Source organism: Equus przewalskii, chromosome 22, assembly GCF_037783145.1.
Source record: "Equus przewalskii isolate Varuska chromosome 22, EquPr2, whole genome shotgun sequence".
In the NCBI taxonomy this organism is placed as follows: domain Eukaryota; kingdom Metazoa; phylum Chordata; class Mammalia; order Perissodactyla; family Equidae; genus Equus; species Equus przewalskii.
In genome coordinates, this window is record NC_091852.1 from 831,741 (window position 1) to 855,265 (window position 23,525).

The 23,525-nt window shown below is 40.8% G+C and overlaps 1 protein-coding gene across 12 annotated transcripts in view; it reads left to right on the top strand.

Moving 5' to 3' along the window:
* Window positions 1-273: 273 nt before the first annotated feature.
* SLC35D2 (solute carrier family 35 member D2) overlaps window positions 274-23,525 on the top strand; it is a 57,085-nt gene continuing 33,833 nt past the window's right edge. For 10 of the 12 annotated variants that reach the window (XR_011531397.1, XR_011531398.1, XR_011531400.1 and 7 more), the window contains exons 1-4: window positions 293-486; window positions 11,506-11,539; window positions 14,177-14,263; window positions 20,606-20,673. Coding sequence is in view for 6 of the 12 variants with exons in the window: in XM_070589892.1 (XP_070445993.1) it covers window positions 329-486; window positions 11,506-11,539; window positions 14,177-14,263; window positions 20,606-20,673 (347 nt within the window). In the remaining 6 variants the exon portion in view is untranslated. Of the gene's footprint in view, window positions 487-624; window positions 1,029-11,505; window positions 11,540-14,176; window positions 14,264-20,605; window positions 20,674-23,525 lie in introns of those variants that run through there. The other 2 variants (XM_070589893.1, XM_070589898.1) reach the window with 2 other exon arrangements.

Below are 23,525 nucleotides of genomic sequence, written 5' to 3' on the forward strand. Positions count from 1 at the left end.
GGCGGGGCCGGAGCGGGGCGGGGGCGGGCCTCCGGGAGGGCGGGGCGGAGCCGGGCCGGGCTGGGGCCAGGTCGGGGGCCGGGCCGGAGCGAGGCCGGTGGGCGGGGCGGGGCCTCCGGGCGGGCGGCGCGGAGCCGGGCCGGGGCGGGGCCAGGGCAAGGGCGTGGCCGGAGCGAAGCTGTTGGGCCGGGCGGGGCCTCCGGGCGGGCGGCGCGGAGCCGGGCCGGGGCGGGGCCATGGCGGGGGCGTGGCCGGAGCGAGGCTGGTGGGCGGGGCGGGGCGGAGACAGGCGGGGCCGGTCCGGGCCGCCGGACGGGCGCGGCTGGACATGAGTGCAGGCGGCCAGGCGGGGGCCGGGGTCGCGGGTGGGGACGCGGCTTCCGCGGGGCCGCCCCCGCGAGGGGCGCAGCTGCTGTCGGCGCTGTTCTACGGGACCTGCTCCTTCCTCCTCGTGCTGGTCAACAAGGCGCTGCTGACCACCTACCGGTGAGGCGGGCGCAGGGGTCCGGGCGGGGGCCGCGGGGGCGCCCAGCTGCGCGGCGGCCACCTGTCCCGGCCTTTCCCACTCCGGTGCCACGCCGTCGGCCGGGGTGGCCGGACCCGGAGGTCCCCGGCGGGGGATTGGGGGCGGCGGGGCTGCCGTGCCCTGCCCTCGGTGCCCTTCGGCCGCGCCCCGGTCGGCGGGCGGGCGGGGACGGAGCCGGGAGTCCCTGCTGACTCCGTGCCAGCGCGAGGGCGGTGTGCTCCGCAGTGGCCACGCTTTCACGGGGCCCGGGCTTCGCCGCGGTCCGAGGGCCACCCCGCGACCCAGCGAAGTGGCAGCTCCGCAGCTGGACCTGCGCGCCTCGCCGCTCTGAGGCGCTGGGCAACGACGCGAGCGGTCGGAGCGTGTCGGTAAAGGCGAACGGTTCTTTGTGCAAACCTGGCTCGACAGTCAGATGAGACCTGAGCGGAGAAGTTTGTTCGTATTGTTGGATCATTCATTCTCAAATACCAGCACGTTCATGGAAAACAGAAGTTCACGTGAGGTACTTATTTGGGTTAGTGTGCAGTAAACCAGCAAATCTGTGGTTCCTGGAACCTATTTCTAAGGACTAGAGAATCCTGTTTAATCCTGCTATCGTTGTAGCCGCATTGAAGGCACTGTGCATTCAGATCCACCGCCACCATTTAATAGCTCTGTCTCTTGGGCCAGTCCCAAAGTCAGCAGTTTTATCAGATGCAAAAGCTGGGTAATTACAACTCTGTTAATTACCTCCCAGAGCTTTGCATGAGCTGTCATAAGCACCTGTGGTGTGCCAGGCACGGTTCTAGGCAGTTAGTTGGGATACAGAAGTGAATAAAGCAGATCACAATCCCAGATGTCATGGAGAGTACGTCCATCCTCCTGGAGCTTACACAGAGCTTGCTAGTGGATCAGTAAATAAACTGATAGATTTTATATTATGTCAGATGCAGCTGTGTAGTTAGGAGAAAAAAAATAAAGCAGGAAAGGGAGTTGGGGAGTGTGGGTGTGGGAATCAGTTTGCTGTCTCACTGTGATCAGTGAATCCTTGCTGAGGAGGTGACATCTGAGCCAAGACATGAGTGAGGTGAGGGAGATGGAGGAAGAACATTCCAGCTGTGGAAGAGTCAGGAGTTTGGGTGGGAACAGTACTAGATGGGGTGCCAGGGTAATGGATTCCTAGATTGTGTAGGGCCTTCGCAGCCACGTGGGAGCTCTGAGGGAGATGGGAGCCCCTGGAAGGTGTTGAGCAGAGGAGTAACAGGATCTAAATCTCTCTGGCTGTGGGTTGAGAGCAGATATTAGGGGACCAGGGTGGAAGCAGGGAGACCATGATAAGTAGTTTTAATTTAGTCTAAATGCAGTTGGAAGTTCTTGGAAGGTTTTAGCATGGGGAGTGACATGACGTAATTTGTGTAATTAAAGAGATTTCTTTGGCTGATGCGTGGTTGGAGAACTATGGTATTGGAAGCAGGCAGAGGAGCTAGGAAGCGGTTGCAGTATTCTAGGTAATTCTAAGAGACAGCTTGGAGTGGGGTGGGAGTAGCAGCAGATGTGGAGGGAAGGGATGGATTGGGGTTTCTTAGGGGGATCCCATGGCTCTTGATAGTCTTTATAAGGTCTTACCAGTGTTGCCACATGCTTTCTGTGTCCATGGGAAACAAACCCTGCTTCAAAGAAATTACAGTGAACAAAATACCTAAACCAGGATCATTTCACACATACAAGGCAAGCTAATGAAAGAAAAGGAAAACAAACACCTATGATAAAAAAAACAAGAGAATGCTGTTAATGGGCTTGTTTCAGAGTGGTCGGAAGTTCTGTCAGATGAAGTTTGAAGATCAGTCTCTTCTTTCTGCTCTTGAGTGAGCACTGTGCTCTCTGGCCACAGTCAGTGCCTCCAAAAATGTGTGTTTTCTTGTTGGAAGCAGGGACCAGTAAGCACTGGTTAAGTGCTTCCACGAAGAGCAGTGTCCATCCAGGAAGAATTGTTCTTTGAGAGAGCTCATGCTCTAGCCTTTCCATCTTTAAAAGTTTGAATTCCATGATTGAAGGAGGAAATCGAGTTTTTGTCTCAGCAAGGCAAAACCCTTAAAACCTTGTGAGTAGACGTTTCCCATTTCCGTCACATAATATATTACACAGTTGGAGAACAATGTTCAAGTACCATTCTTCGTTCTCTCATCTCAAAATGCTTTAGGAGCACATTTTTGAGGGGAGAAGGGTTGAGGTGATTTGGTTACAAAAATAAACCGTAGAAATTTGATCCAAACATTAGCTGTTTAAAGATAGGATGTTGTGTTGTAGGATGGAAGGAAGGACCTTTAAATAATCACCTAGTTCACAGGATCGTGGGACCGTGGCTCAGAGGATGTTTTTTCTCTTCCATTTTGAGCAGATTGTTTCTGGTTGGCGTACAAGGTTAATGGGTAGTCTTAGTTATTTGTTAGTTTATTTTATTGTAATAGGAGATTTACATGGTTGGACAGAGAAGTCTTTGAAGGATGTGACCCTACTGGGGGAGAGGGAAAAGCAAGGTCATCTAAGAATCTGTGGCCTGTTGGTTACATTGGTGGGTCTTGGAAATCAGATTCATGAGGGTTGTGCAGGCAGTCTGAAGTTGTTTTTTAATTGTTATTTTAATATTATTCTTTATGACACACAAGAACTTACTAATGATGCTTAATAAAAATATAGAACTTAGTTGTATTCAGTTCAACAAGTATTTGCTTGGCATTCACAATGTGTCTACCTTATGCATCCCAGGGCTTTGGGCTCATTTGACATAGTGGTTTCTAAACCTCCTGGTAGTGTGAATTGGAGAGATTTTTATAAAAAGCTATTGAATCTGAGTCTCCGCTGATGGGAACTGGTAGTCTATCATAAAAAACAAAAACAACTCCTAATTTTCTCCTACTTTAGTGAAAACCTGCTCTCAGCTGACGATGCTGTTCCTTTTGGCCCCTCAGTGGGAGCTGGATCTTGGTCTCTCTCCAGACGTGGCCAGGAGGTGGATGGGTCCTCATAGCTCCCTGGAGACTCTGCCTGTACCACTCCCTTTCCGTCCTCTCTGTGTCGGCCCTAGAGCTCCTGTGTCTCCTTCAGTGAAGAGTCCTGGTCTTCCTCTCCCCTGGACTCCCGTCATCAGACTTCAGGATCCATGGCTGGAACCCTCGCAGCCGGTCTTGTTCCACTTCCCATGGTCACTCCCAGGGCCGGGTGCTCAGCGTGACCGCTCCAGTTTCCACCTAGCTCTTTCTGTCACATCTACCCTCCCAGCATCCCTTCCCTTCTAGTCCAGCAGATCCTAGACCAGTGGAGAGGAGAGCTGCTCTGGAACCCTGTGGCTCTTTTCCTGCTCCCACCTTGGCTGGCCTTTGTTGGCTTAAGGCCCTCATTAGCCTACTTCCTTCAGACCTTGAGCAGCTCTGACTCTCCTGGGAGAAAAGCCACTTCTGGGCTGGCTCAGTTGACTTTAAATTGTTGATCACAAACCTCAACCAGCTCTTGTTGTCTCAGAAATGACTCTTTCAGGCTTTCTCCTTCAGCCTGAAACCTCCCACAGCCCCGTTCTCCACACTCCTTCTCTGATGCTTCATTGAGAAAACAAACCGTACAACAAGCCCCCTCCGTGTCCTTCCAGCTGAGATGGAGGGAGTGCTTTGTTCCTGTGGAAGCCCCAACTGCACGCTTCTGGGGGTCCACTCCACCCAGTTCCTTCCGTTGTCCTCCTCTACTCAGTATCAGCAACTTCTGTCAGCTTAAAATAGATTCTAGTTTCTCAAGCAGATGAAAATCTTCCCTTGATCCCACAGGGATTTCTCTGTTCTCTTCAGAGTCGTACTCTTCAAAGAGTTGTGTACACATACTGTCTTCACATCCTTGCATTCACTCCTACAAGAATTCAGTTAAAAAATTGGGGTTATTTAAATACAGAAATGTACAAAGACGACAATGATAATTATCCATATTCCCACTACCTAGAGTCAATATCTTGAAATATGTATTTTTTTTAAAGAAAAGTCCTTCTGTTGTGATCATTATAAAGAATTCAAACAAAATAAAAATATTAGGTGGAATTTAAAAAATTACTCTAATTGAAAACACACCATACCAACTCATTTGGGACGCAGCAAAAGCGGTCCTAAGAGGGAAATTCATTGCAATACAGGCTCACTTCAATAAACAAGAAAAATCTCAGATAAGCAATCTTAAACGACACCTAGCAGAATTAGAAAAAGAAGAACAAACCAAACCCAGAGTCAGTAGAAGGAGAGAAATAATAAAAATTCGAGCAGAAATAAATGATATTGAAACAAAAAAGACAGTAGAAAGGATCAATGAAACGAAGAGTTGGTTCTTGGAAAAAATTAACAAAATTGACAAACCTTTAGCCAGACTCACCAAGAAAAAAAGAGAGAAGACTCAAATAAATAAAGTTGGAAATGAGAGAGGAGAAATCACAACGGATACCACTGAAATACAAAGGATCATAAGAGAATACTATGAAAAACTATATGCCAACAAATCTGACAACCTAGAAGAAATAGATAAATTCTTAGACTCTTACAACCTCCCACAACTGAAGCAGGAAGAAATAGAGAATCTGAATAAACCATTCACAAGTAAAGAAATCGAAACAGTAATTCAAAACCTCCCCAAAAATAAAAGTCCAGGACCAGACAGCTTCTCTGGAGAATTCTACCAAACATTCAAAGAAGATTTAATATCTATCCTTCTCAAACTATTCCAGAAAATTGAGGAAGATGAAGCACTGCCTAACACATTCTATGAAGCCAACATTACCCTGATCCCCAAACCTGACAAGGACAACACAAAGAAGGAAAACTACAGGCCAATATCACTGATGAACATAGATGCAAAAATCCTCAACAAAATTCTGGCAAACCGAATACAGCAATACATCAAAAAGATTATACACCATGATCAAGTGGGATTTATACCAGGGACACAGGGATGGTTCAGCATCTGCAAGTCAATCAACGTGATGCACTACATTAACAAAATGAGAAACAAAAACCACATGATCATCTCAATAGATGCAGAGAAAGCATTTGACAAGATCCAACATCCATTTATGCTAAAAACCCTCAATAAAATGGGTATAGAAGGAAAGTGCCTCAACATAATAAAGGCCATTATGACAAACCCACAGCCAACATCATACTCAACAGACAAAAACTGAAAGCCATTCCTCTGAGAATAGAAACAAGACAAGGGTGCCCACTTTCACCACTCTTATTCAGCATAGTACTGGAGGTGTTGGCCAGAGCACTTCGGCAGGAAAAAGAAGTAAAAGGAATCCAAATAGGCAATGAAGAAGTAAAACTCTCACTGTTTGCAGACGACATGATCTTATATATAGAAAACCCCAAAGAATCCATAGGAAAACTATTAGAAATAATAAACAGCTACAGCAAAGTTGCAGGGTATAAAATCAACATACATAAATCAGTAGCATTTCTAAATGCTAACAATGAACTAACAGAAAAAGAACTCAGGAACTCAATCCCATTCACGATCACAACAAAAAGAATTAAATACCTTGGGATAAATTTAACCAAGGAGGTGAAAGATATATACAACGAAAACTATAAGACTTTCCTGAAAGAAATTGATGACGACATAAAGAGATGGAAAGACATTCCATGCACATGGATTGGAAGAATAAACATAGTTAAAATGTCCATACTACCTAAAGCAATCTACAGATTCAACGCTATCCCAATCAGAATCCCAATGACATTCTTTACAGAAATTGAACAAAGAATCCTAAAATTCATACGGGGCAACAAAAGACCCCGAATTGCTAAAGCAATCCTGAGAAAGAACAAAGCTGGAGGCATCACAATCCCTGACTTCAAAGCATACTACAAAGCTACAGTAATCAAAACAGCATGGTTCTGGTACAAAAACAGGTGCACAGGTCAATGGAATAGAATTGAAAGCCCAGAAATAAAACCACACATCTGTGGACAGCTAATCTTCGACAAAGGAGCTGAAGGCCTACAATGGAGAAAAGAAAGTCTCTTCAACAGATGATGCTGGGAAAACTGGAAAGCCACATGTAAAAGAATGAAAATTGACTATTCTTTTTCACCATTCACAAAAATAAACTCAAAATGGATCAAAGCCCTAAATAGTAGGCCTGAAACAATAAGTCTTCTAGAAGAGAATATAGTCAGTACACTCTTTGACATCAGTTTCAAAAGAATCTTTTTGGACACCATAACCCCTCAGACGAGGGAAACAATAGAAAGAATAAACAAATGGGACTTCATCAGACTAAAGAGCTTCTTCAAGGCAAGGGAAAACAGGATTGAAACAAAAAAACAACCCACTAATTGGGGGAAAATATTTGCAAGTCATATATCTGACAAAGGGTTAATCTCCATGATATATAAAGAACTCACACAACTCAACAACAAAAAATCAACCCAATCAAAAAATGGGCAGGGGACATGAACAGACATTTCTCCAAAGAAGATATACGGATGGCCAATAGACACATGAAAAGATGCTCACCATCACTAATCATCAGGGAAATGCAAATCAAAACTACACTAAGATATCACCTTACACCTGTTAGAATGGCAAAAATATCCAAAACAAAAAGTGACAAATGTTGGAGAGGTTGTGGAGAAAAAGGAACCCTCATACACTGTTGGTGGGAATGCAAACTGGTGCAGCCATTATGGAAAACAGTATGGAGATTTCTCAAAAAATTAAAAATAGAAATACCTTATGACCCAGCTATCCCACTACTGGGTATCTATCCAAAGAACTTGAAATCAGCAATTCCAAAAGTCCCATGCACCCCTATGTTCGTTACAGCATTATTTACAATTGCCGAGATGTGGAAGCAACCTAAATGCCCATCAAGTGATGATTGGATAAAGAAGATATGGTATATATATACAATGGAATACTACTCAGCCATAAAAAAAGATAAAATCGTCCCTTTCACAACAACATGGATGGACCTTGAAGGTATTATGTTAAGTGAAATAAGCCAGATAGAGAAAGACGAACTCTGTATGTCTCCACTCATAGGTGGAAGTTAAACATAGAGACAAAGAGAATTGATTGGTGGTTACCAGGGGAAATGGGGGGGGGGGGTGAGGGCACAAAGGGTGAAGTGGTGCACCTACAACATGACTAACAATAATGTACAACTGAAATTTCACAAGGTTGTAAACTATCATAATCTTAATAAAAAGTTAAAAAAATCAGTCTGACATTAGGCAGTAATTTTAGACATCTTTTTAGATAGATGGATGGATTGGAGACATAGATTGCATTATTTTTATATAAATGTGTCCAATATTATTGATGCTACTTATTTACTCCTTTATTTACAAATTGTTTTATCTCAAAAAGGAGTTGGAACAGGGAAACTTTCATTTAATTATTTTATTTTTTTGAGGATCACGTAGGTTCCTCACCACTTTTTACTATGAAAAACTTCAAGCATACAGAAAAATGGAAAGCAAAGTACAGTGAACACCTGTATACACACCACTGAGATTCAGTAATTAACATTTGGCTGTATTTGCATTTTTCCCCCTAAACCATTGAAAGTGAGTTGCCAACATCATGATACTTCATTATGAAGTACTTCAACATGCCTTTCCTGAAATATGGATATTCTCCTACATGGTGCCATTTTTGCTCTTAACGAACTTAACAATGATTTCCTAAAATAATCTAATACAAAATCTATAAGCATCTCAATTGTCCCCAAGATGTTTTTATGGATGTTTTAAACATTTGAATCAAAATCCAAGCAAGCTTCATGCAATGCATAGAGTTATGTCTTTTTAGTTTATTTATTCTAGAAAAGTCCCCCATCCCCCGCTTTCACTGTGATACTGACTGTTTGAAAAGCCTGGGCCAGGTGTGTTATAAAATGTCTCACATTATGGATTGTCTGATTTACTTTTTGAAGTCTCATTTAACTTATTTTCCTCTATTTCTTGACTGAAAGTTAGACCTAAAGGCTTGACTACATTCAGATTGAACATTTTTGGCAAGACTACCTCATGGCTGACCCCGTGAGCTTCCTGTGGGGTCATATTGGGGCGGTACCTCGGTTAGTCACACTGGCTGTGTTTGAGGGCTTATTTAAGATGGGGATTGCAAGTTGCGTGTGTGTATGAAATTTAGTTTTGACCGAATTGAATGGAGAAAAGAGAAATTAAAGTTCAACTAAAAGGATTGTTGACTTTCAAATATGTATTTCTTTCACTACAAGACTTAGTATTTCTTAAAAGATCCCTCTGAGATTGAGAGGTCAAGAAACATGTTAAAAAGTTGAAGTCATTATATTTATTTTGTAAACACATGTTTCCATTTTGATATTATGGATGACCTCTCTGCCATGAAAGATGAGGACACTGGCACACTTCTTCCCATCTCCCCTCTCTGTGTGTCGTCTTTTATCATGTAGCCTCCTGTTGGGCGATTGTCGTCCTGAGGTTGCCTGACTCTGCGGTGTTTGAATGATACAGCAATCAGCAACAGCCCTTTCACCACAGTGTCTCCATTCCCAAGTTCATTATTTTGATTTGACTTCTAATTGTTGGATTCCATTGTCAGGTAGTTTTTTTATGGAAAGTTCACAGCTTCTACTTTAATCATGTTGAACACTGTTTAACAGATTTTTCTGTAACACAGTATGCTTTTAGATCTGAAGATTTGGTTTATTTGTTTATTTTCCTCATGTCAAGGAAACAGATTTGTCTTTTATCTTTGAATCATTTTCTTCTCTCTTTACTGAGTTCTTCACACCTGACACAGCAGTTGGCCCTCTGCGGTGGTATTTGTCTTCCATGTCTGTTTATCTTTGAGAACTTATCTTTTTCATCTGCATTTACTGTGATTATATCCAGTGTTGGTAATTCCGTTTTCAGCAGTGGCCATTTAGTTCCACGTTGTTTCTAAATTATTCATGTGGCAGTGTGTTATTTGGTCCTCAGTTGGTTTCCTTAGATCTGTATGCTTCCTTTTCATCTTGTTTGACTATTTTATCATCTCAATTTTGAGCTCTTGGTTTATTGATGTCTTCTTCTTAGTAAGGTGTTCTGTAGCCAGAAGCAATTATGAAGAGTTCCTTCTCTTCATGTATTATATTTTCTTCTAGGCTGGGCTCTTTTGTTATTGTTTTACTGTTTGTTTATGTTGTTGTCTTGCATGACATGGTAGGTAGTTTTCTCTGGGAAGCAGACTCTAAGATGCAGAGGAAGTAAATTGAGGAATGCTCTTCGGATCCACTCCTATGGGGGAGTGAGGGATGCAGGGTTAGGCAGAGGGAGAGGTAGGGCTGTACTGCGGTCACAACAAAGCCTGACCCAGGGGCTCTGGAGCTGAGATGGCTCTACAGAGTTGTCCTGAATGGGCATGAAGGGCCCTGGCCTTGATTCTCCTGCATAGACCAGTGATTGAAATGCAGGCTGCTATTAGGGAGAGGATGAGCTATTGGCAAGGCAGCTTCAGCTAAGGATGCTCTTGGGCAACTGGGGAATGAGTGCTTCAGTCCAGAAGGGGGTGTCTGGGTGGTACAACCCGGCATCCAGAGTTAATTTTATTCTCCTAGTGATATTGTCCAGACATTTATTCTGTTTTCTCTGATAAGGTAGATGGGTTCTTTATTGTCCTCTCACCCTAGCTGAAATGGGTATATTTCTCCCCAACAGAGAGATGGAGAGCTGAGTTTTTTGGTGATATTCCCCCTTTTTCAGTAGCCTCAGAGACTGTTAAGTATGGTGTGAGGTAGGGGTCAGGATGCTGTATCCAAATTACCCAGTGCCATTTGCTGAAAGACTTTCTTTTCCCTGCTGTCTTTACTGTCATGTTGATCGTGAATCAGGTGTTCCTATCTGTGTGTATCTGTTCCCATCTCTTTTCTCTTCCTTAGTCCTGTTGGACTATTGTTGTGCAAACACCACACTGTCTTGTTTATTGTAAGTTTAAAATGAGTCCTGACGTCCACTAGAGTCGTTCCTCTAACTTTGTTCTTCTTTGAGATACTCTTGGGTAATTTTTGCTCTTTGCCTTTCCTCTTAGTTTTAGGATCAGTTTGTCAGTTTCCATAAAGTACCTGCTGCTGTTTTTTTCAGAGATTGCGTTGATTTTATACATCAGTTTGAAGACAATGTGCCTCATTAGGATATTAAGTTTCCAATCTATGATCTTTATTTAGGGTTTCCTTAATTTTTAAAAAATGATTTATATTTTTGTTTGCAGAGTTCTTTCTTAGAAATCTTTTATTAGTTTTTTTCCTGTATATATTATTCAAAAAACATAGTAGAATGAATCACCATGTAGCCTCTGCCGTTTCGGTAACCTTGTTCCATTTATAGAGCTCCTCCACTCAACCCCACTATTTCCCCCCAGGTTATTTTGAAGCAAATTAAAAATATGTCATCATATGCATGTCAATATGTATTTCTAAAGGATAAGAAGTTCTCTTTTGTTTTAAAAAAACACCACCCCAGTATCATTTTATACCTAAAAAAATAAAAGTAATTCCTTAATACCATAAAATATCCAGTTAGTGTCATTTGATGTTTTTTTGGTGTTATTGTAAATTATGTCATTAAAATATTCATTTTCTTTGTTTCTTGCTGGTATATAGATATATAAATGATTTTTTCATAGATTCATCTTGTATCCAGTAGCCTTGCTAAAGTTATTTGTTAGTTCTAATAACTTATCTGCAAATTATTTTGGCTTTCTGCATACACAACTGTATTGCCTCTTAGTATAATGGCAGTCTGCCTCAAAGGGCAGTTATAAGATTGCCATGTTTAGCAATGATCAGTTTAAAAAATGAAAAAGAAATGAACAAATGGAAAGTGAGCAAATTTGATGTTTTCATTGTCTAAGGCTTTTTGATAACTCCTGTCATTATGTATTATAGACTGTCTTCAAATTTTTGTGAGTTGCTCAAATTATTTGTTATTCTGTGTTCTTTGTAGTTTCCCATCACCAATGATTCTGGGAATTGGACAAGTAAGTGAAAAAAAGAAATTAACCTTATAATTAGTCATAAGTATAACTGATGAAGTTTTAAGAGCTTTTGTTTAAGACTGTGATTTACAAATGTATTCAGCTGGCAGAGGACCAGAGGATCATGGTACTCTTGGTGAAACAGCATGAAATAGTGACACGTTCTGTTCATTCTACAACTTAGGAATGGTTGTATTTGTAGAAAAAACAACTACTTATTTTAACTTTCTTAATTGAATTTAATTGCCCTAAAGCAACGGGCCAGAAGACTGAAAGCCCCGAGGCCTCATGGGTAACAGATGAAGGGGCTGGTGGCTGAGGTAGGGCCTGGAGCACAATTGCCCCACTTGAAGTTGCTCTTGATACTCAGTTTAAACCACCATGCCTGAGAGGAGAAGGGATGGGGAGATGAGGGGAGGCCCACCATGCCCTTATTGTCAGAACCCCAGAGTGTTTCCAAGAGAAGCAGAGAATGAATTCTTACCTCATATCTCTCAGTTTGTAAATGCTGGCACTGATTTCAGATTTTTATAAAACCCTCTCTGGGCCGAACAAAACATGTTTGCAGTTTGCTTCCTGCAGTTTGTGATGTTTGTTCCTAAGTAGAAGGGTGAGCTTTGGATAAGTTTTCAGACCAACCCCATTGGACTGTTGCTGAAATTTTCCGTTAATATTAATTTGTGGCTTGTTTACTCTTTTGGTCATATGCTGGTGATTTCCAGTAGACAAGCAGTAGTAGGCACCAATGATTTTTTGTTTTGTTTTGCATTAATTTATGGGGAGAACAGCTTAAAATTATGAAAATTGTATCTGTTAACTAAATTTTTAGCTGTGAATCTGGCAAAGACTGCCGTTTATATGATTAAGCATTATTCTGGTTAAGTGTTTTGCTAATATCTTATTAAGCAACATTGAGTTTTGCAACCTCATTTTCTTGCCGAACCAGGTTCGTGTTTGCCCACTGCCCAGAAAGCCAAACACCGAGACAATGAGATTGCAGCAGAGAGAGAGTTTACTCACAAGGCAGCCATGTGAGGAAGCGAGAGCATGAGCCTAAAATCTGCTTCCCCAAAAGTAGAGGCTCAGGGATATTTATGGGATGGGGGGCAAGGTGGTCTGAAATGTGGAGGGAGGTGATCGGAGGTGAGGAGAGGTGAGGTCATTGATGATGTACACAAGCATAGTCAGACTTCATGGCTCCATAGGATGCATGTTCACAAAATGGCAGCATTAGCACAATCTGAGGGTGGAGTTTTTAGTCTGTTGATGTCAAAAGGTCACTTATCGGACATCTGCCTGGGCCCAGTTGATGAGTTGGTGGTCTCAACGGGCCTGAAGTGCACAGGGGGTTCTAATTCCTGAAAAACAGCTCCCACACCCATTACCATGGTGACCCAGGCTCCGGGAGATGTTATCTATAGGAGCCTAGTGGGAGTCAGAGAGCATATTGCCTAAGCAGCACAGTTAACAATGGGTGCATTAAACAGCTAAAGCTATAATCAGTAATTGCAAAAAGGAAAAAAAACTTTAGTTCCTAGATAATCATCAATGGCTGCTTGCCGGTTTCAATTTTGGGAGAAAATAATAATAAGGAAACAATATGTTTCCTTAAGTTCAAAAATATATTATTTTTATGTTTCAATGTGAAAATATGTAGAAAAAAGCACATTGAAAGATGAGTGACTATGTGGTCATGTGCCCTTTTAATTCCTTGAGGCAGGTCAACTCACTGGCTTGTACTGAATAAAGGTAAAGCCTTTCTGATTTGTAGTTTGCTGGAGAGAGAGGCCAGTAGACTTAATTTTAAATATTCGGAATTACAGAATATTTAAAATAAGTGTTAGTGTGTTTCTGTAAGAATTATAAAGTAAGTAATAAATACAGACTACAATTATAATTCAGGATGGAGTCAAATTATATAAATCTATCGTAAGTATTAAGTTTGTAAACCATTGGGATTAAGGTTTAGGATCATAATCATTTTGAAGGAGTCCTTAAAGTTTTGCATCCTAACATGGAGAAAATTGAGTAAGTTCTAATATTTGCATAGGAAGAGGATATTGACATTTTTAATTTTGTAATGATAATCTGGAGTATTTCTAATATACCTGGTATACTCCAGATGAATAGGATTTGAATGAGACATTTTTGCAGTACCAGCTAGACTGAGGAGAAAAGTAAATCCCTTTTAAAATTTGTTTTTTCTTAATTTGTCTTCCATGTTACAGGAATATTGGACTTTACAAAAAGTGCATTTGTGTGTGGAGTTTGCCCCCTCGCCCCACCCTCACACTCACTTTATGAGGGAAGGTGGCCGTATGCTTAGTCTGTGTGCAGTATGGTCCAGGCTCAAGTGGCCTCAGCGACTGTGATCACTCTGGTCACTTGGGGACACCATTCCTTTTCTCCTTCTGTCAATGTTCCTTGAGCCCCTTGAGAAATGGGTTAGAATATTTGGTGTTGTACTTTTGGCCTATGATCCTGATGGAATCCATATAGTGGCAAGAAAAGCAATTTTAATATTGCAAGAAATAGTTTTTTTTTTGGAACCTAAAAAATGGTTTTCTTTGAATGTATTTCTTTTTGATGAATCCGTTTTCCAGATATTTTGCTGAAGTTTCTCTCTCCCCTTTTCTTTAGATGGCAGCTACCATAATGATACTCTATGTGTCCAAGCTAAATAAAATAATTCACTTCCCTGATTTTGACAAGAAAATTCCTGTAAAGGTATGTAATGAAAAGTACATATAGCTATGATGGAAGATGTGAAAATACCATACAAATTGATCTTAGAGTACAGGTCCATTTCTGTATACACTGTTCTTCCTGACTACATTGGGTAGAAATGTCTTAATAAAGATTTTATATCATTCAGTTATCCATTAATGTAACATAGTAATAGTAAAAGTGTGTGCTTAGCAGTTGACATTAAGTAAATACTATGTGTCTTCTGAAATGACAAAGCCCTGTATCAAGGATTGGCAGGCTTTTTTGGTAAAGGAAAAGTTAGTAAATATTTAGGCTTTGTGGGCCAGACCATCTCTGTTGCAGCTATTCGGCTCTGCCACTTACCATGAAAGCAGCCATAGATGATATATAAATGAATCAGTATAAGTGTGTTCTAATAAAACTTTATTTATGTACCCAAGAGGTGGGCTGGATTTAGCCATGGGCCCTAGTTCACTGATCCCTGTTTTAAGTTTTCATTTATAGCTTGATTTGATAAAAGCCATGAGTTGAATGAAAAATACAATTTGATATACAGTCATGTGCCACATAACTAGGTTTTGGTCAGCAGACCGCAGAAATGATGGTGGTGCCATAAGGTTAGTACCATAGAGCCAAGGTGTGCAGTAGGCTAATACCATCTAGGTTTGTGTAAATATAGTCTGTGATTTTCACACAACAATGAAATCCCCTAACGACACATTTCTTAGAACGTCTCCCTGTCAAGTGATGCATAACTGTACATAGAAATACATGTTTTTTTTCATGGTGGAACCAGAAACATGAGACCTGCCATTCCTTCCTGGGAATGTGGAACGGAGCTAACTTGTATTCAAGAGTGCTGGGTGCCAGGCATTAGGCCAGGCATTTAATTCTTAGAGCAGTCCCGTACAATGGGTAATGTTAAATTTGTTATAGTGACATTTGGATTTAAGAAGGTTAAATCAGACTGTCAGTTCCTTGAGGGTGAGGACCTCACATGGCTTGTTCACTGACATGTCTCTAAGGCCTGGAAAAATGCTGGCACCTGGCACTGGATTATTCATCAGGTTGACTAAGCACATGCTTATGGCATCAACAGGGCCATCTACAAAAAGAGAAAAACAAAATGTTGAAGTATATAGAAGGTATTAACCCAGTCATCATGGGAAAAATTGAAATGTTTTAAAATTGTGGAATTTCATCTCTACATAGAGAAAAAGGCATTATATCTGAATATAGTTGAATGAATAATTACCCTTGTAACCATGCCCCAGGTTGTGAGATCAGACCACAAAATCCTCCTAACCAGCTCTTCTGACTTTTGTAATAATAATTTTCTTGCTTTGTAATTTTTCTAAATTTGTTTGCATCCCTGAATTATATAGTTTACTTTTGCCTATTTTTGAACTTTGTATAAAGAGAATCAAATTCTATATATTTTTTTGTATCTTGTTGCTTTCACTTGTTATTATGATGGTAAGATTCACCCATATTGTTGTGTGTAGCTATATTCTTTTATTTTCATTGTATGAATATACTATAATTTACTTACCTGTTTTACGGTTTACGGTAATTTGGGTTGCGTCTAGTTTGGGCACCAGAAAAAGAAAAAGCACTGCTCTGAACGTACTTATAGTTGGATGTCAGTACACATATACTAGTCAGGTAAGGCTGCCATGGCTTGAACAACAGAAGTGTATTTTCTCACAGCTCTGAAGGCAGGAAGTCCAAGGTCAAGGTGCCAGCAGGGTTGGTTTCTGGTGAGAGTTCTCTTCTTGGCTTGTAGACAGCTGCCTTCTCTCTGTGTCCGCATGTGGGCTTTTCTCTGGAGAAGAGAGTGAGATCTCTGGTGTCCCATCCTCTTCTTATAAGGACACCAGTCCTATTGGATTAGGGCCCCTCCCTTCTGACCTCATTTAACGTCAGTTACTTCTAAAGGCCCCATCTCCAAATACATGCACTGGAGGGCTGGAAAAGAATGAATATGAATTTTGAGGCGACACAGTTCAGTCCAAAACAACACATGCGCATGAGTTTCTCTGGGAGGTATATCAAGGAGTAGAATGCTGCTCCTGGGTGTGCGTATCTTCAGCTTTCGTAGACAATGTCAAAGTATTCTCCAAAGGGTTGTACCAGTCCACACTCCTGACGAAAGTGCATCACAGTGCATGTGGCTCCATATGCTAGCCAATTGTTGGTGTGTCGGTCCTTTTAGATTGTGGGAGTCTGGCAGGTGCAGTGACATTTTCTTGACTTTAATTTGCATTTCCCTGGTTACTCATGAGGTTGAGCACCTTTTCATTTTTTAGTGCCGGTTTGGATGTCTTCTTTTGTGAAGTACCTGTTCAGCACTTGTGCCCATTTTTCTATTGGGTTGACGTCTTTTCTTACTGATTCGTGTAGGAGTTTTTAAAAATATGTTAATGATAGTCCTCTTGTTAGTTATATGCAGTATTACAGATACATTTTCCCTCTCTGTGGCGTCTCTTTTTATTTTCTTTAGCATGTATTTCTTTATCATGTGTAGGAATCGTAATTTTAAAATAGTTAAATTTCATCAATCTTTTCCTTTATGATTCATCACTGTTTTTCTTATTTAGGAAATCCTTCCTTACTCTGAGGTCATGAAGATATACTTCTAGATAAAAGGTATTTAGGTCTTCAGAGTTAAGTTTTAATCTGCCTGGAGTTGATTTTTGTGTATGATGTGAGGTTAATGTCCAATTTCATTTTTTCCCCAGAGAGCACTCACTTTTCACAGACTCAGTTGACAGGTCTGTCCCTGGTGCTGTGCCACTTGGACCACGCCACTGTGTTCCCATGTGCCGTTCACATATGTGTGCGTCTGTTGCTGGGCTCTCCATGCGTTTTCATTGGTCTCTTTGTGTTGTCTGCACCATAACCACACGGTCTTAATTACTATAGCTTTATGAAAAAGTCTTGCGCTTTGGTGGAGCGAGTCTTTCCTCCTAGTTCTTGGTTCTTCACATTTCTATATGAATGTTAGAAGCAGCTTGTCAAGTTTCAGAAAAAATAACCTTTTGGGATTTTGATTGGGATTGCATTGAAGCTGTAAAGCAGTCTGGGATGAATTGATGTCTTTAAAGTATTGAATCTTTCGAATCCATATGTATAACATGGTATACATACCCCTTCTTTAATTGCCCTCAGTAAAGTTTTATAATTTTCTCTATAGAGTTTATTTTATTTATTTATTTTGAGGAAGATTAGCCCTGAGCTAACTACTGCCAATCCTCCTCTTTTTGCTGAGGAAGACTGGCCCTGAGCTAACATCCATGGCCATCTTCCTCTACTTTATACATGGGACGCCTACCACAGCGTGGCTTGCCAAGCGGTGCCATGTCCGCACCCGGGATCCGAACTGGCGAACCCCGGGCTGCGGAGAAGCAGAACGTGCGCACTTAACCACTGCGCCACCGGGCCAGCATGTAGAGTCTATTTTTTGTTAGATTTATTCTGAGGTACTTCTTTTTTTTTTTTTTGCCGTTGCATGTATATTTTAAAAATACATTTGGAAAATTAGAGGTGCTTATTTTTGTATTTCTTTTGTATATTATTTTTGTATCTGCAAAATAATGGAATATTAATTGTAATTTATTTGTAGTTTTGGATTTTTTCTAGATTCACAATCAGGTCAGCTGCAAAAAAATGACAATTTTGTTTTATTCTTTCCAACATTCTAACTTTTACTTCTTTTCACTTGCCTTGCTGTATAACATAGACCCTTTAGGACGATGTTGGTAGAAATAGTATTACTGGGCATCTTTGATCTTAGAGGGAAAGCTTTTAACATTTCACCATTAAGTATGTTGTTTGCTGTGGGTTTTCTGTAGATACCTTTTATCTGTGTTCTAGTTATCTTTTACTGCATAACTTAGTGACTCAAAACAATAATCATTGTATTATTTCTCACAGTTATTGTGGTTAAGGAATTCAGGAAGTTCTCAACTGGGCAGTTCTGGCTTAGGGCTTCCATATAGTTGCAAACAGACAATGGCAGAGCTGAAACAATGGTGATGCGGTTAGTGCAGCTGGGGGCTGGTCACTCATCTCTCTCTAACTGTAATCTCAGGTCTCTCCATGTGGTCACGCGTGTAGGCTAGTTTGGACTTCCTTACAAAATGGTAGGCTCAGGGGAGTCAGAATGGTTGACAGGCTGGCTGAAGTCTTCAAGGTGAGTGTCCCAGCAAGCAAGACCCAAACTGCATTCCTCTTGATGACCTAGCCTCAGAGGTCACATGGCATCATTTCAGCTGTGCTCTGTTAGTCGAAACAGTGCCATCTAGTTCTAAGAGGAAGGGACATAGACCCTATCTCTGGATGGAAGGGAATGTCAAAGGCACATTTTAAGAGTATGTGGGATGGGAGATATTAGCACAGCCGTCATCTCTGTGGAGTTGTCTGTTTCTCTTGATATTTCTGTCAGGTTTTTGTTTTGTCTTGTTTTTATTTTATGTGTTTTGAGGCTGTTTTGTTAGGTGCCTAAAAATTTAACTAGTTCAGTCTTCTGGGTGATTAAAGTGTTTAATTATATGAGGTGGACCTCTTCTGTTTCATTTCTTTTAGTGTTACCCTGGAAATTACAACAGGCACAGCTAACTTACCACATTCTCAAGTTGAGTAGTAAATGTATCCTTCCCTCAACAATGTAAGGATTTTTCCTCCATTTGCTTCTCCTCCCAACTTATATGCTCTCGTCAGAGCATACTTGGCTTGTCACCAAGTTCTTTAATATTCTATTTAAATCTCACAATACATTTATATTTTCTTTTGAAAAAACCCTTAGTGCTTATTTATATTTACCCACAGATTTACTGCTTCCTTTGTTTTTCTTTCCTTTTTGCATTTCACACTTTCCATTTTCCTCCTGATTGAAGTACCTCGTTTAGAATTTACTTTACTGATGGTCTGCTTAAATTCCTTTAGTTTCTGTTTGTCTGACAAAGTCCAAGTTTTTACTTTGTTTTTGAAAAATATTCTTGTTGAGGGTGGAATTCTAGTTTGGCAGAGCTTTGAAGATGCACCTCTGCTGTCCTCTGGTGCCACTGTTTCTCTCTGGGTTTCTGTGTCCCCTATGGTTTTGGCCTAGGGATTGATTCCTCACTATCTTCCCAGTTATTCCATGCTCTTTTGAAGGTTTTAAGTTATTTTAGCTAGTATTTTTAATTGTCGTCAGCTGGGAGATTAGCACAAATAATGTAGCCCACCGTTACCAGAAACTAGAAGTCACTATTGTTTTTATTTTGAATTATATATATGGAAATAGAGGCAACTGATTCTTTTCAATGCCTAAGACCCTGTGAAGTTGGAACATCACCAGCTGTGTTATTGTTGAGTGATTTGTAGGCTGTTAGCCAGAATGTTGACAAATAAAGGGGAAGATCCTCGATCTTTTAGCCTCTCTTCCGTGTATCTTCTTCCTTGAAGAAATATCCTGATCCTAAAAAATTCTATAACTTTTTTTTTGTAGATGACACATAGTATTTCAAAATCTTTCAAAGGATGTCTTGTCTGAGTTGCATGCTTAGTGTCTGTTTAGTGGAAAAAGAAATGTTGGACTCACCTTGATAGCTACAGACTGTTAGATCAGGTAAAAAGTTCTTAAAATTTATTGTTTGAACTTATGAAAGGATATGTATTTTTTCCACTTACAGGAGACTAGGACTTAATGTTTGTCTGTTCCTAACAATCTGTCTCTTGACAATCAGCAAATAATTCAGGAGCTCAGAGTTCAGTAAAGCTAATTCAAGTGAAGGGTACGGTGTTTGACTTTGGTAGCTATTTAATCATTCTAGGCATTTAAAGCAAATAAAGTAACTCCAAAGTAATTTGGCTGGTATACACAACTTTTTGAAAGGGTCACGAACTGTGTGACATTCCAATGAGAGATATGACCCTTTGCCTTTGTCCAGAAAAATGCATATAGGCGAAGATAACAGAATTTTGAACGCCTCCCAGGCCTCCTGAATCTCATGCATAAACTGTAAATACCCATCTTCAACTCACCAACCCACCAACGGGAGAGGTGCTCTTTCAGAGCGTTCCTTTAGGGAAATAGTGTACTAATGTGGGCAAGGTCAAGATTTCTGTTTCTATCCAGCCCACACCCCCACGCCCTGCCCACCCGTGATTATGGATATCACTGCCCACCTAATTGTTTTGATCACATGGAGGAACTTGTGAATGTTGTTTGGATTCTGGAAAATTCACAGTCATTGCAGGGAAAGGAACTCAGAATGATTTGCTTAGTGATGGGGTGTGAATGTCACCATTTTTATATATGAAGGAAAATGCATTATTGGAGTTCTAAACAAATCTTCTTTCTTTTTTTAATTGAAGCTGTTTCCTTTGCCTCTGCTCTACGTTGGGAACCACATAAGTGGATTATCAAGCACGAGTAAATTAAGGTAGAGTGTGGGGTTGTGGGGGACAAGGTTCTTCCTTTGCTTCTGTTGGTACAAAAGACCAGGTTTGAGTTTTCACGATACTGCTTGGGCTACATATAGGAGAGAGTAATATTGAATAATTTAAGAAAATAAGGTAGAGTTTTTACTTTAATTTGATAATGTTTTTAGAAATGTTAAAAGCCAATATTTTTTTCCTTGTGTTTAAGCCTGAGCATACAATGTGAGATCTGTAGAAATCAAAATAAGGGAGATTCACATACATGCATATGGTTCTGTGTAACTTCTGGTGTCGTCACAGTTTTATAAAAGCAGAATATTCTGTCAGATTTGGTGTACGTCAGATTTGGTACAGGGAAAAATAAATGACAGATGTTATTTTCAAGTGTGTGCCATACACTCCTGAAATTTGCATCTGTATTTATTTTAGGGTCCTTTGATTGACTGCTTTTATTAAAAGTAACTGTACAAAATGAAAATAGAAATGTAAAAAGACCAAGCCGTCCTTTAAATTGGAAAATGTGGTGTGAAATATGTAGCCTAACGAACACACATTAGGATCACCACCTTTGTGACAAAAACGTAAATAATGAGGAAATAAAGTTTGTGCAAAGGGTGACAGAAATGGAGGAAAACCTGTTTGTATGGCGTGGGTGGAGAAGGGGCAGGTTGGAGGTGGACCAGAAGGAGAAGGTGTGTGAACCTGAGAAATGTGAATGGAGGCCTGTCGCCTTTCACTCGTGTTTGGAAGGACAGGTTGTGGGTGTGAAAAACAACAGGTGAAATATTGTTTTTAGTTATATATTTTGGTCGGCTTGTTGTTTCCTTCTGCACGTAGGACAATCAGTGTTCCTCAGATTTGCTTTAAAGCGCCCTGTGGCAAATGTTGTTGCTGTTCCCACGTGTCCTCTTGGCCTGACTGCGTTCACCTGCGCTCTGGGGCCATGGCTTCAGTTAGCACTAACAGCTGCTCCCTCTCCTGTGGGGGTCTCTACCTTGCAGATGAGGCTTGTTTTTTTAGTGATCTTGGAAACATCCTTATTACACGTGTTCTAGAACACTTCTCTACATACAGTGCAGGCTGGGTGAGATGAGGGCTTCTCGGGTGCCATGGGGGCTTTCTGGGAGAAGAGGGGGAACCAGCAAATGACAACTAGGAGGAAGAAGGAAGGAAGATTGCTTATACATGGTGTCATGTGGTGTATTCCTCTATCCCTGTAGTTTCCATAAACTGGTAGTTGGTTCCAGAGGCTTGATCGGAATCAGGTTCAATTTTCCAGGCAATATCAGTTTATTGGTGATGTTGAGTTCTTTCTACTGCATTACCCCACATAATGTTTTATCTCATTTTTAATGATATTAAATTGATCAATTCCACTTTTTAATGATTTTAAGGAGTCAATCTTGTCCCTTCATTAGAAAGTTCCCCATCAATCTTTCACCTAAGGGTTTTAGCATCCATTGATGATCATTGTCTAGATCCATTATTTCATTACAAATTGCAAATTGGTGATTTTCTGACTATGTCACCCTTCCTGTGTGTATTGTCTAAACCTCAATAAATACAAACTTTCACCATTTCACACAGGAAAAGCAGGGTAAAACCTTTGTTTATAAATGTTCACAGTAATAAATTAGTGTCGTGTCACTTTCAATGGTGACCAATGAGAGTGGTTTTTTTGTTTCTTTTTTACTATCATTATGAACTCTTGAGTTTTCATTTATTGATACAGATCCTTTATCAGGTATGTGTTTTGCAAATATTTTCTCTCAGTCGGTGGCTTGTCTTTCCATTTTCTTCACACTGTCTTTCAGAGCAGAAATTTTACATTTTAATGAAGTACCAGTATCTTTTTTTTTGGTGAGGAAGATTGGCCCTGAGCTAAAGTCTGTGCCAATCTTCCTCTGTTTTGTAGAGGATTTTATATTTGGTGGGACACCACTACAGTGTGACTTGACAAGTGTTGTGTAGGTCTGTACCTGGGATGTGAACCTGTGAACCCTGGGCTGCAGAAGCGGGGTATGCAAACTTAACCACTACACCACCGGGCCGGCCCCCCACTATCAATTTTTTCTTTCATGGATCATGGTTTTGGTGTAGTATCTAAAAGCTCATCACCAAACCCAAGGTCACCTAGATTCCCTCCTATTCATTTTCCAGAGGTTTTATAGTTTATATTTTACGTTCAGGTGTATGATCCATTTTGAGTTAATTTTCATGAAAGATGTAAGACCTGTGTCTAGATTCAGTTTTTCGCATGTGGATGTCCAGTTGTTTGAGCACCATTTGTTGAAACAACTGTCCTTTCTTCATTGAATTGTGTTTGCTCCTTTATCAAAGATCTGTTGACTGCGTGGGTTTATTTCTGGGCTCTCTAGTGTGTTCCATTGATCTATTTGTTTCATTACTTTGTTTCAATTCATTAGAGAAATGATTCTTTTGAGGCTCAAATTGTACCATCTCAGGCCAGCGGGAGCCCCTTTCAGTTGGCCCCTGTATTCTGGGGGCTCCAGCAGTCTTTACTTCCTTGCTTTCTGGCACGTGATGTCCCAGGCTTATCTTGGACTTTTCCTGCTATTTCTCCAAGGATCCCCTGGCTATTTCCAGCGTTGACTGAGGCCACAGTCTGGGTGCTGGATATATTTTAAAGGAAGATCTAATACAATATCCTGATGAATTGCATGTGGGATATGAGAGAAAGAAAGGAGAGAAAGATGACTTGATGGTTTCTGCTCTGATGAAGTGGGGGAATGGGATTGCCGTTGATTGGGTCTATACCTGGCAGTAGGATTGCTGGGCCATACGGCTATTTTGTGTTTACGTGTGAGGAACCGCCAAACTGTTTTCCAAAGTG